The sequence below is a fragment of the Rhincodon typus genome, chromosome 33, assembly GCF_021869965.1.
Source record: "Rhincodon typus isolate 14 chromosome 33, sRhiTyp1.1, whole genome shotgun sequence".
In the NCBI taxonomy this organism is placed as follows: Eukaryota; Metazoa; Chordata; class Chondrichthyes; order Orectolobiformes; family Rhincodontidae; genus Rhincodon; species Rhincodon typus.
Genome location: NC_063364.1, coordinates 3,941,569 through 3,955,997, shown reverse-complemented (window position 1 = coordinate 3,955,997; position 14,429 = coordinate 3,941,569). Strand labels below are relative to the sequence as shown.

Below are 14,429 nucleotides of genomic sequence, written 5' to 3'. Positions count from 1 at the left end.
TCATCCAGATCTACATGTTGTTATCTTGGCTGGATTTAGCAGCCAGATTCAGAAAAGTAAAATAACTGTCACTGTTTCAGTTACTTAGAAGAGATTGATTAACAAGAACTGGCCATTTTTCTGTAGACCATGTCAGTGGACTCAGGCTGAGGGCCGAGGGGAGGGTTGGGGTGGCGAGTGGGAGAGTGGAACCCCATCGGAGGAAGAGAGAGTTTTGAAGAATTTTGTGACAGAACGTGGTGCTGAACACGTGTCTATGGAATGGACAGAAAATCCATGAAATGTATCTTTGATGTATCATCAACAACTTAAAATATAATTTATCACTTTTATCAGATACTGATTTATCTGTTAATTCAAGATTAATAAGATCATTTTGGTTTGAATACAAAGGAAAAATAACAAAACAAAAACGTCTTGTCCATCAATTTCTTCCAATGGGATCATTTGGTTCATTTCAATTTATCACTCTCCCTGGGGATCACCATCTGTCTCATAAATCTCTGCAATATACTCTCTCATTTGCCACCTTTCAGGGTTGAGAAGGCCTTGGATTTATAGTTTTTCCTTGCAACTCAGACCTTTGGTAATCAGCATCAGATCAAAACTACATTATGGAAGTTTTTAATAGTCAGCTATTAGAGCAGAGCCTAAGCTAATCCAATGATGGTCTAACCATAGCCATGATGCTAAACATAGAGGGGTTCTATTTCTTCTTTGGTTGTCCTCAAGTAAAAGGCATAGGAATGAGGGAACTGGTAAGTCCTTTAATTTACATAAAACTCAGTTTCATAATCTTGAGGTTTCGAACATTTGACATGATTATACTTTCTATTTTTGCAACCTCCATGAGGTCAAGTGTTTTGTTAACAGCAACAGTTTTGATAGTCTTTTTGTTACTTGTAAGATGTTTGTTGAGTCTGCTTTTCTGAAAAATACAGCTTATTTTGTTTCCTTATGATTTTCTTGATCAGTTCAAAATCCCAAGTCCCAGCAGAATGTCTTGCACTCTACAGTCAGACAGTAAGACAGAGTTATTTTAGTTCCTATGTACAGAAGCATAAACAGTCTTGCCACATCTTCTCGTACCTCAGGCTCAGTGTTCTTAGTGCACACACTACATTTAAAAAAGGGTTCTATTCATGTTGTGCAGTTTATCTCAGACCCTGTCTTAGCAGACTAGAAATGATTTGTCAATCTGTCCCAATCATCACAGCTGTTCTCACAAAGGCAGTTGGCAGTTTATGGGAAGTAGATTAGTGGCCATCTGCTTACCTTTCTCGAATGGTTTCCTGGATGTAATTAGCAATGGAGTCAGCTACCTGCAGAGTATGGGCTGTGTCAAAATACTGCCTGCTCAAAATGTCTCCAGAACATGCATCCACCATGACAAATAGCAACCCTGCCTTCTCGGCCAGGAAGACTTCATCATTCACCTATGGGAACAGAACAGCAACTCTGTGAAAAAAAAGGAAGTTCTTGGGATTCGATAGAATCCAACGTGAAATTTCCCAAAAGAATTCAGGACTACCATTTGAGAATATGTTTGGGTTAGTTTGGTCAACCTAACTCCCAATTGGTTGAAAAACAATGAATTATTAACATTTTTGCCAGTCACCACATTAAGATAATTGCTCCTGCCATGTAGTTACCACACCAATGATCCAAAGAATGTGGTTTTAAATTCCACCAGAATTGAATTCTGTTTTACAAATGCTGGAAAGAAGAAGCTGACATCAGTAAAAGTGACCACAGTTTGGATTGTTGCTAAAAGTTATCAATCAGTAGGGAAGGAAACCCGCCCTTATTATCCAGTCTGGTCTATTTGTGAGTCCAATCACACAGCAACTCAGTTGCCTCTTAACTTCTGTCTGAAAGATCAAGCTTTAAAGCCAGTGAGTTTAACATCAACTTTCTTGTCTATTCTTAGTTACATTTGAAATGACAGCCTTGACAACATTATCAAAAATATATTATAAATAGCTCTGAAATTTAACATTTTTTCAGCTATCACCTCAACCAGACTCATCTTTTTAAATACAACATACCAGATCTCATTAAATAAAGGAGCAGACTTGATGGGCTGGATGGCCTACTTAAGCTCCCCTGCCTTATATTAGCACAGAAAAACATCACTTTAGCCAATGTCATGTGAAAGGAAGGAAAAGGGAGGCAAATTAAACAAGACAAATAAAAAGATGTGTCATGTTCCTCCTGCAAGGGTCTTCACCACCAGTCTCAATATATAAGCCTCCAATCTAATTACCTAATCTTCATCTTCTGTCATCCCACACAACTCCTCACCATCCTCGATTCCCTGAATGACTTCCTACATCCTCCCCATAAACAGAGCTGAAAGATCGAGAAAGGAGATCTCTCTCATTCTCCAATAACATATCACTGATTCCTGATAAAATGGAAACAAATATTGCAGAAAGATCCATCCGTGAATTAGTCAAAAGACAGAAAGTGCAGGGGCTTTGTTAAAGATTGTTTCACTGCTGAGACAGTGAAATATGGGTTTTTCTGGCCATTGAGGTCTTAAGCAGTAATACTGTTCTGAAGCAGCTTGCCATAAACTGGGTCATTTAGCACACAGCTGGCTCTTCTGTATCTCAGTTCTAGAAAACTAATGACCTGTTTATATTGCAGAATGTCTTCAAGTGAAAACAAACTTCTGTAATTAGCTGGAGATCTTGGAGCCATGGAGTCAATCTCATTCTTGTTGTGAATCACAACTCCCTGAAAAACACACAAAGTGTGACTTCATTTCTGGCTGCCTTGTAGCTGCTGGTTCCTGGAAAGGCCTCAGAGAGACGCTAGCAAGCACTTCACAGCCAGAAGGAGATGGAACATGGCAGCACCAATTGCTTTGGCCTGGCAGAATGCTGAAAGGACAGTGGACACTGTCAGACTGTCCTGATACCTCAGACACCCTAGAAATAGAAAGGAAAGTGGCAGCATGGACACAGCGTTAGCTGGGTGTCAGGAAACAGAGCATGGTTGTGGATGGATTTATTTTGTGTTGGAGGACAGGATAACAATGGGGGTTCCCCAAAAGGACCACTGCTTTCCTTGATCTATACTAATGACATAGACTTGGGAGAACAGAACACAATTTAAACATCTGCAGATGATAAGAGACTTGGAAGTATTGCGAACTGTGAGAAGGATAGAGAGACTTCAAGAGAAGGTAGATCGCCTGGTGGAATGAGCAGAACCCAAGGCAGATAAAATTTAATACAGAAAACAGTGAAGTGATATGTTTTGGGAGGAAGAACAAAGAAAAGCATAAAATAAAGGGAAAGGTTCTAAAGGGATTGGAGGAGCAGATGTATGTGGGGATATGTACTCAACTCACTGGGGTAGGGCAACTGAAAAAGAATGATAAAATGATTAACAGCAATGCAGAATCTTGAGCTTTCTAAGGATAGATAGAGTCAAAAAGAAACAATGGTGAACATTAATAAAATACTGTTTCAGCATTAATTGGAATATTGCATTTGTTTCTGAGCTACACATTTAGGGACAAGCTGACGGTTTTGGATAAAGTTTGGAAAATATTTATAAGAATTAGTCCAGGGATAAAGTATCTCAGTTACATGGTTAAATTCTGCTTCTACTTTAGTTGTGTGGGTATCAAAGTCTAATATCTATATTCGCCAACTGTCTAAAGCAGGCATAACCTACCGAAATGTAGTCTGAAAATGAAAACTTATCAATGGCAAGAATGCAAAGATAAGAAGATTTTAAGTGTTGGGGCTGTGACTATTTCTTTTGACAGTTTGTGCCTTTGGAGAAGCTGGGGCTGTTCTACACATAGAAGAGAAGACCAAGAGGAGATTTGTTTCAGAGACAGTAGGAACTGCTGATGCTGGAGAATCTGAGATAACAAGGTATAGAGCTGGATGAACACAGCAGGCCAAGCAGCATCAGTGGAGCAGGAAAGCTGACGTTTCGGATCTGGACCCTTCTTCAGAAATGGGGGAGGGGAAGGGGATTCTGAAATTAATAGAGAGAGGGCGAATCGGATGGAAGATGGATAAAGGAGCAGATAGGTGGAGAGGAGACGGACAGGTCAAGGAGGCGGGGATGGAGCCAGTAAAGGTGAGCGTAGGTGGGGAGTTAGGATGGGTGTTGGTCAGTCAAGGGAAGACGGACAGGTCAAGGAGGTGGGGATGAAGCTGGTAGGTAGGAGGTGGAGGTGGGGGTTGAGGTGGGAGGAGCAGATAGGTAGGAGAAAGGACGGACAGGTTAGGGATGAGCTGGGCTGGTTTTGGGATACGGTCGGGGGCAGGGAGATTTTGAAGCTTGTGAAGTCCACATGATATTTGTTTGATGTGCTCAAGGTGGTCTGCAGACAAAGTAGACAGGGAGAAACTGTTTCCGTTGGTGGATAGTTCAAGAACCAAAGGGCACAGATTGATGACTGTCAGAAGAACCAAATGAGGACAAATGTTACACAGTCAGGGGTTAGGATCTAGATTGCACCACCTAAGAGTGGTGGAGGTAGGTTTAATCATGGCGTTAAAGTATGAATTAGTTAATTACCTAGGGAGAATGATCTTTGGCAGTCAACAGGGGAAGTGATGAGTTGCTCTTATCAAATGACCTCTTTTTGCACTGCAACCTGTAATTCTATGGGGCCTCAGGTAATCTCGTTCAGTTTCTGGCACAATATCAATTCTTGACAATTTGGATACCCAAGGATGAGAATCTTCAATGACTGTGACATCGTGCTGACACCAAGATCCTTGTGAATAAGGCAGTCATTCTTCTGATTCTTCTACAAGGCCCTGAAACTTGGATTATGTACAGACACCGTCTGAAGGATCTTGAGAAATACCATCAACTGGGAGGACAGGCGTGCTAGTATTAGTGCCCTTGAAGCAGCTAACAGCAGCAACATCAAGGCCGTGATCATCCAAAACCAACTCTGCTGGGCCAGCCACGTGCTTAAGATACCCGAGTTCCGACTGCCAAAGCAAATCATCTTCGCCCAGATCAAGGAAGGCACTCAAATGAGAGGAGGGCAAAAGGAGCTTTCAAAGGCTCCATGAAAGCTTCCTTCAAACAAAAAAGCAATATAGAGGTGAATGCACGGGAGATCTTTGTTCAGAAGAAACCAGCTTGCGGGAACCTTCTGAAAAAGTTACACAATTCTCTGAGAACACATGTTGGCAAGAGGAAGTCTGGGAAGGAACTGGGGCAAGGAATGCCAACGATCAAGGACAAGGACCAAACCCACCTCTCGGAAATACCTGTCAAATGAGTAGTCAGAGACATGACTCTAGGATTGACTCATCAGCCATACAAAGACCCACAGGGACAGAGTCACATGACCAATGACACTGAATTTCCCAGGTGGGCAATCATACTCATTTGTGAGTGATTGCCAATGATGTCTATACCATAAATAGAAGGGAACACATTTTTACACTATCTACTTCTACGAAGATTGAGGGTGATACATTCTATATCCCACATTAATCCTGCGCTAGGTCCATGGAAATGCTAAATTTGCTCTTTGGAAGAGGCAATCAATTGATTTTCTGCAAATGATGCTTTTCCAAGAACTGAAGATTGACTACCTGCATTTGTATGCAGCCTGAGATAAAGCTGAATTAAGGATTATATTAAATCTTCTATTCCTGATGAGTCCAGTGGTACAGTGGTACAGTGGTACAGTGGTAGTGTCTCCGCCTCTAGGCCAGCAGGTTTGCCCTGAAGATGTGGCATATGATGTTCAAACTGATATCATAAAAGCTTTATAACGGTCAGCTAATTCAATATTGTTTGGTTAACACTATTGCCACAAAGTTACTATTGATCTCCATTGCTTCTGAATAGGTGAGTAACCTGTTTCGGCTAACGCATCCCAGTGGTTTGTAAATGTTACCTCAGTTTGTTAAAAGGGTAATTTAAAACCTAGCATCAGTAAAGGTGTGCACAAATATTTCTGATTATTGCCAAGACTCAACAGATTCACTATTGGGAGTGCAGCTGTCACTATCCAAACTGACCGATATATGACTCCTGTAGCAAACCAGGTGGTCAACTCACAATTGAAATCTGAAGTGGGCTGGATAGTTACGCAGTTATATCTCAGGGTTGGGTAATAAATTCAGACCTTTGCTGTGACACACAATGGTTGTAAGGAAGCTGGCAAACGTGTGACCCGAGGGACTTTCTCTTCCTCTCTCCATTGTCACTCCATTCCCTCTCAAAAACAAAGGTTACAATTCTAAAGGGGGTGCTGGAGGACAGGGACCTGGGTGTATTTGCGGACAGATCATTGAGGGTGGTGGGACAGGTGGAGAGAGAGCAGTCAATAAAGCACACAGTGTCTTCAGCTTTATTAATAGCAGCTTATAGTATAAGAGCAAGGTGGTGAGGTTGAATTTGTGTAAGACATTTGTTAGACCTCAGCTGGAGTACTGTGTATAGTTATGAGCACCATACCATAGGAAAGATGTGAATACATTGGAAAGAATGCAAAAATATGAGTTACAAGAATAATTCCAGGAATGAAAAACTTCAGTTATGAGGATAGATTGAAGATGTTGGGACAGTTCTCCTTGGAGAGAAGCAAGATGACAGGAGATTTGATGGAGACTTTCAAAATCACAAGGGGGCTGAATACAATAGATAAGTAGAAACTGTTTCTGCTCATAAAAGGAACACGAATGAGAGAGCACAGATTTAAAGAGATGTGCAAACAAAGTAAGGGTGATGTGAGAGTAGTTCAGGGTATGGAATGTCTGGAAATGTGGTTGAAACAGGTTCAGCTGAGGCATTCAAGAGAACTTTGGATGATTATTTGCATGTAAATAGAATGCTAGGGCATAGGGATAAAGCAGGAGATTGGCACTAGGTAATGGTGCTCATTGGAAAAGCTGGTGCAAGCATGATGAGTCGAATGGCCTCCTACTGCACTGAAACACTGTGATTTGGAGATGTACCTGGCTGAGGAATCATGACCCTTATCTCCAGCAGTGCTGTTATTAGTCCATATGATCGTAGGCACCACATGCATTATAAGAACATAAGAAATGGGAGCAGGAGTAGGCCACCTGGCCCATTCAGCCTGTTCCGCCTTTCAGTAAGATCATGGCTGATCTTTTTGTGGACTCAGCTCCACTCACCTGCCTGTTCACCACAACTCTTAATTCCTTTACTGTTCAAAAATCTACCTTTGCCTTAAAAACATTCAACAAGGTAGCCTCAACTGCTTCACTGGTCAGGAAATTCCATAGATTCACAACCCTTTGGGAGAAGAAGTTCCTCTTCAACTTAGTCCTAAATCTGCTTCCCCTTATTTTGAGGCTATGCCCCCTAGTTGTAGTTTTACCCTCCACTACAGCCTGAAGAAATAACAGCCTGACAATACACCGTGTCCCCAGTAATCATCTTCTAGTCTACAGTGTTGTAAAGAAAATTAATACAGCTCCTACAATTATCATGCAACATACAGCTCAACCAATTAGGATGCAGGTAGCTACACTTAAAAAGTAGCTACAAGAAATTAGATACTCCCAAGATGAAGAGCATTTCAACAGTGTGACAAATTGCCCTGTTGGAGAGCATCACAGTAGGTGACAGGTGCATATACATGGAGATTCTGAAATTATTGCACTTAGTCAACTATGCATTACTAAAGCAAAGATGTTAAGAAGGGTTCTCAAGATAACCAGTTGATAGCATGAATAATATAAAATCAAAGTTAATTATTGGGGAAAGCTGTGAATAATATTCCATGGATAACTGTTTTTGCTGATTAATGATGTCATTCTGAATTCGAAGTAACTGTCAAAGTGGGGCAAAATGAAAAGGAAATCTCAAAAGAACTGACAGGTGTGACAAAATGTGAAGTTCTTTTTAAAATATTTATAATATTTTCGAAGAGAACAGAACGATAAAAAGGTCAATCAACCGATCATGCCAGTGTTGGCTTTCCATTGCAGCAACCCAGAATTAATCATAGGATTCCTACAGTGTGGAGGCAGGCCATTTGGCCCATTGAGTCCACACCGTCCCTGTGAAGAACATGCCAACCAGACCCATCCTCCTACCCTATCCCTGTGACCCTCCATTTACCACATAATCCTCTTAACCGACACATCCTCGGACACAATGGGCAATTTAGCATGGCCAATCAACTTAGCCTGCACATCTTTGGACTGTGGGAGGAAACCGGAGTACCCAGAGAAAACCCACACAGACGCAGGGAGAATGTGCAAAGTCCACACAGACAGTCGCCTGAGGACGGAATCGAACCTGGGTCTCTGACGCTGTGAGGCAGCAGTGCTAACCACTGAGACATGTCTAATCCCTTGTTCTGTATCAATCAAAAACTAACATTCTGTCCTGCCCTTTTCCACAGCGCTGTATCAATTCACCCTTAAATCCACTGCCCTGTATCAGTCCAAAGCTAACCCCTGGGCTCTGGCCTCTCTCCATGGTGCCATTCTACCACAAGTAAAAATTTTTCCTTCCACATAAAAGATGCAATGATCTCTGCCTCTTCCTGTGAGCTTAACCACTCCCTGTGGCAAAACATTACATGTTGTAACAGACCTTTGTATAAAATATACTTGGCTTTGTATTTTTAGATTCACTAGATTAGTGTGTGCATATTATTCACAAACTGAGTGCTTTTCACTATTTCATTAAATTTCTTGCGATGATCCGGTATTGACCCAGCCTACTGTCTGGTTTTTATTTCTTCAACTGTCCCTCTGTACTCAATACTTGGACAGCTAACAAATCTCACTTCTCTTGACACTTGTTCCCATAACTATCCTGCTGTTGTCACCAGGAAGCTTTGCAAACTCTAGGGTGCAATAGCAGCTTTTAAAGCTTATTATTTGAGGTGCATGTTTAAGAAGCTGACTGCAGCCACTGAGGGGAATAAGGACAGTGTTCTTCAATTTTGGAAGAGCTTTAACATGAAGAATGCAATTGACACTATCATGAAGACCTGGGGTGATGTCAGTAAGGACTGCTTGCATGCAGTTTGGCGGAAGCTTCTCCCAGATTTTTTTCAGGATTTTAAAACCTTTGATCCGTCAGAGGAGCTCCCAAAGATCAAGGAACATTTTGTTGATCTTGCTAAGCAAGCTGGGTTTGAAGAAATGGAGAGTGAGGATGTTGAAGAGCTGCTTGAGACCCACTGTGAAGACCTCTCGACAGCTGATCTACAACAACTTGTCACTGAGGGGGAAGTGGAAGCTGGAGATGAAGAATATGAAGTCCAGGATGCAGCACCATGAGAGTTTTGCACTTTTGTTTTGTCTTCTATCCTGAGGGAAATTGAGAAGCAGTTGCATCTCTTAGAGGACAACAATGAAAATGCAGAACGCAGCGGGGTAGCAGTTTGTGGAATAAGATCTTATTTGGCATGCTATGATCAGCTTCTTCATGAAAGAAGAAAAAAGGGCAAAGCAGCAAATACTGGATGTCTTTTTTTAAAAAACAACCCTCAAGAAACAAACAGTCAGAAGACAATGAACCACAGCCATCTACTTCTGGATTAACTATTTTTCGCCCTAACCCTGCAACCACAACTGCACCTGAAGGTGGTGATGATGATGATGATGACAACCTCAGCCCCTGCATTAGCAACCTCAAAACCTCCTCCCCAATCAGCTCATCTTGATATTTTTTTCAAGATATTAAATTTACCTTTACTTCATTATTGATACGAATTAAACATTTGTTCAAACTATGCTGTCCTTTGTGTTAAGCTTTTGAGTGATTTCTGTGCAGTTTTGAGGGGTTTTTTCTCCCCCTAATTCCACTTTTCCCATAGGCCCTATTATTTCTATAGCACAATTTTCTATGATGCGATGTTGCACAAGAATGCAACTATTGTGTTATAGCAGAACTGACTGTATTTCCTTTAGTTGAAGGATCAATAACCACGGCGATCGATTTGAGGTGGAAGACCAGTTGAAGGGATGAGAAGAAGAAACTCTCTCACCCAGAACGTGGCAGGGATCTGGAACTCACTGCCTGAAAGGGTGGTTGAGTCGAAAACTCTCATAATAGGTAAGCAGTATTTAGATATTTGCTGGTGTTATCATCACCTTTAGGGCTTTGGGCCATCAGCTGAAAAACAATATTAGTGTAGTCAGATCTCTACTAACTGGCACAGACGTGCTGGGGCTGACGGCCTCTTTCTGTCCTGTAAATATCTGAGAGATGATGAGCAATCTTTTCCCTAGGTTTGGAGGAGATATCATCCACCTTAACTATTTTATCTTCTTTTCTAGGCACAGGCTGACTGGCTTGGACATGGGTCACTTTTTGATTTGAACCACTGCCCTTTCCATTACTAATGTAGTGTCAGTCCTCCCATTTGACAAACTATCACTATTTCCTTCAATCTTTGGATGGTTGTAGTAATAATAGTTGCCTGCCTGCATTAAAACACGCCAGGAGCAGAGCATAAAATCCACTAGGTGGCCATTCCTGCCATCCATCTGCCCACTTATTGAGGCACATAAATGGTCTCTTCACACCCATGCCAACATTTTATCCATGATTGTGGGTTGGTTGGGTTGTTGGGGGTGGAGGGAGTCCATGCCATGTGTGGGAGCCTGGCAGGAAGGGGAGTGCCTCCCAGCAGAGGCACCCCTTCCAGCAACTCAGTCTGCTCATTAACTGCACAGTGGCCTCAAGTCCAGACAGTCAATCTGCTCACTGAGGACCCTGACCCCCTCCCAACCCCCCAATGTACCCAGGGTCCTTGGCATGGTGAGACTGCCTGTAGTGTTCCTCAGTGAGCACCACTCCCAACTGGGGGTGATGAGACCACAGAGTGGTCACAGAGATCTGATTGGTCAGTATCTCTCTAGGTCTAGACTTTCTCCCAACAAAGGGACAAAGCCCTTATCTTAAATAATCCTGTTCACACAGTGAAACAGCTGTGGGGAAGGGGGAAGCCATCAAGATTGTTAGTGCTATTTGAGCAGAGTGGTGTAGGAGTCCCTGTAAAAATACAGGCCATAATTCACCATTCACCAGAACAATACTGGGCCTTAGAGGGTTAAAGAACAAGGACAAGTTGCATAATCACAAATTGCGCTCCTTAAATCCAGAAATGTTCAGGGCAAGGTTTAATGAAGTGTTTAAGGCAATGGAAGGATTTTTAAAAAAAATCTATTTCTAAGCAACCTGTACAGAGATGTTATTACATACCTCTGGAACAAGTGGGGCTTGAATTTGGGCCTCCTGGCTCAGAGGTAGCACTGTGCCACAAGAGCCCCTTGGAAGGAATCAATAGAGTAAACAGACAGAGCCTATTTTCTCCAGTGGGGAGTCAAAAACAAGGAGGATAACCCTAAACTTAAACCAGATCATTTAGGTATGAAACTAGGAAATACATTTTCACACAAAGGGTAGTGGAAACCTGGAACATCCTCCTCCAAAAAAAAACTATTAGATGACAACTGAAATTTTCAAAATGGAGATTGATTGACCTGATAGAAATCAGAGTATCAAGTGACAGGGAGAAAAAGAAGGTAAATGGAGTATGACACAACATACTTGGGAAATTGTACTGTTACTAGTCCTATTGTTCCCGAGGCATCACAAAAGTTAAAGGTTTAATCAAATTATGCAAAATCTCCCAACTTACTTGCCTGACAAACTTGGGTTAATAGAATACATTGGCAAGCATTCTGTACTCAACAAGAAACTACTGTTTATTACAAAGAAATCAGTTCTAACCACAGCTAAACAAAATACGTCTTATCAAACTAAATCCCTACACCCAGGTGCAGTCAGACACAGGAAAACAGAGAAAAAAATGTAGATGCTATGAGTGGAAGGGAAAAATTAATTAGGACAATACAGTTCGATAGGACCAGTGACAAGATTCAATGAAGTGTATTTTTGCTTCCTTCAAGCCCTTTTGATCACTGATCATCTTCTTTTCAAACCTCTTCTGGGGTTTGCTGCAGACATAAGGCATGAACTGTTTGTCACTCAGTCTTTGGTTAGGGGCAGCAGCTAGCAAATGGTGAGAGGGAATAGCTAACTATCTTCCAATTCTCTATTATTACAGCACAAGGAGAGAGATAACATTGTCTGTTCAGTGTCTGGAAGTTTTCTGCCATAGTATTGCTCACACATAGGTTGTCCATTTGCCCAGGGAGGAGTTGTTATGCTGAGCTCCCCTGATGCACACAACTGTTCCTGATAGTCTGTGATTGAAAAGACTATCTCTAGGGAAAGCTGCCCCGATCACTCCACCAATTTCCCCTCACTACCTGAGCAAAACAGCAATTTAAATAGAACTCACAATGATTTCCTGCAACTCGCTTTAAAACGACAACATCTCCTTCTACAGGTTCCTCGGTTTTAATCTTTTTAGTCCACAATCCAAAAATGAAAAATAAAAAGATGTGCTGTTTATACCTAATGGAAAAGCAGAGTGTGCTTCAGAGGCTGTATGTTCTACAATTCCTCCTGTTCTTATATTTGCCTCACATTATAAACAGAAATGTTAGATAATAGCAGAACCATTTTACTCATGAATATCCCTCAGAGTTCCACCTGTGCCTCTTTCTTCCAAAAACTGAACCTTAAACTCTGGTTAGGTCACAACTAGAGGACTGTGTCTAGTTCTGGTCACCACACTTTAGGAAGGGTGAGGTAACAGCCTTTAAGAGTGTGTAGAGGGGATTTACCAGAGTGGTTCCAGGGATGAGGGATTTTAGCTACACAGTAGCAAAAACTGAGTTTGTCCTTGGAGCAAAGTTAAGGGAAGATTTGCTAAAGGTGTAGGAGATTATGACTGGTTCAGATAAGAGACACAAAGAAAGAGGGGTATTCCCTTTAGCTAATGGCACAAAGACTCAGGAAGACAGATTTGAGATTATGGTCCACAGTAACAGGGCAGGGTGGGGTACGTGAGGAAGTGCGGGGCAGGGGGAAGGTACGTGAGAAAGTGCGGGGGTGGGGGTGAAGGAACGTGAGGAAGTGTGGGGGGGGTGTGAGGAAGTGCGGAGAGGGGGGATTGTGAGGAAGTGGAGGTGTGAGGAAGTGGAGGATGATGTGCTGAAGGGAGGGAAAGGATGCGAGAAGAACATCGACACAGTGAGCGCTAATACACTGAAATTCGCTACCTATGGAGGGTGGTGGAAGCAGAGATGATCATAGATTTCTACAGGAGATTTGATGATCACTTGAAGGAATTAAATTTGCAACAGGGAATAGGACTGATTGGATTGTTTTACAGAGTGCTGCCATAGATTTGATGGTCTGAATGGCTTCCTTTTTGTGTCAAAGTGACTCTATGACACTTGCAGTTTTCCTAAAACTTGTACCACCCTCATGAATTGAGCTGGAATAAAACAATGAGCAGGTAATTATTTCGTATTGCTGTGGTTTAGGGGTAAATATGTTAGGCCACTGGGGTCAACGCCTCTGCTATTCTTCAGAATACTACCATGGGACCTATTACTTACAGGTGAGAGATTTACTGTGGCCTTAGATTTACATCTCATCCGAAAATGCAGAGGAACAGGATCAGCGAATAATTAATGCCAATACTCAGGATTGCCAATAGACTACTTATAAGTAAATGTTTGCATTCAAATATCTAGGTCTGTGTTCGCATAATCAGTGGCTGGAATTTCTCAGCAGTTCCCCAGCTGTTCGGGAGATTTGTGCCAGAGACTCAGAGTTCAGATCTGTTATGAATTTGCACATCTGAAATAGCAGTCATTCAAGATTTTGCTGTTATTCTTAAAATCTGGACAATAGTGGCAAGGTCATAATAATTGCCCATCCCTAGATACCATAAACGTATTAATTCCACAGAGTGGGTCTAGAGTCACGTTTAAGTCAATTTCAGAGCCATGTCCCTAAACTTGAATTAATCAACAAATGACGGGATTTATTAAAAATCAGCTCCTAGTTGGCTCAGAAGCTGAATCTATTACTGTGACCAGCAGACCAACATGTAATCAACTTCCCTTCCCTTCAAAAAATATAGGTTGTTGTCAAGTCCAGGTCCTGTTGAACACCATTTGGTTGATAAATTCAGATTAAAGAAGAAAAACTGTTTTTTTCCTAAACCCCACCTCTTCCTCCGTTACATTGATGACTGTATCGGCGCCGCCTCGTGCTCCCACGAGGAGCTCGAACAGTTCATACACTTCACTAACACCTTCCACCCCAACCTTAAGTTTACCTGGACCATCTCTAACACCTCTCTCCCCTTCCTGGACCTCTCTGTCTCCATATCGGGCAACCACCTAGAAACCGATATTCATTTCAAGCCCATCGACTCCCACAGCTACCTAGAATACTCCTCCTCCCACCCACCTTCCTGCAAAAATGCTATCCCCTATTCCCAATTCCTTCGCCTCCGCCGCATCTGCTCCCAGGATGAGGCATTCCACTCCCGTACATCTCAG

The 14,429-nt window shown here is 42.1% G+C and overlaps 2 protein-coding genes across 3 annotated transcripts in view; both read right to left on the bottom strand.

The window, feature by feature from the left end:
* The window catches only part of LOC109936348 (cell migration inducing hyaluronidase 1), a 215,934-nt gene that overhangs the window by 130,294 nt on the left and 71,211 nt on the right, over positions 1–14,429 (bottom strand). The window lies entirely within an intron of this gene.
* The window catches only part of LOC109936338 (cell surface hyaluronidase-like), an 84,955-nt gene continuing 71,306 nt past the window's right edge, over positions 781–14,429 (bottom strand). The window contains exons 22-23 of the mRNA XM_048615714.1: positions 1,276–1,436; positions 781–1,010 (exon numbers count right to left, since the gene is read on the bottom strand). Coding sequence (XP_048471671.1) covers positions 971–1,010; positions 1,276–1,436 — 201 coding nt within the window. The 3' untranslated portion in view covers positions 781–970. The remainder of the gene's footprint in view (positions 1,011–1,275; positions 1,437–14,429) is intronic.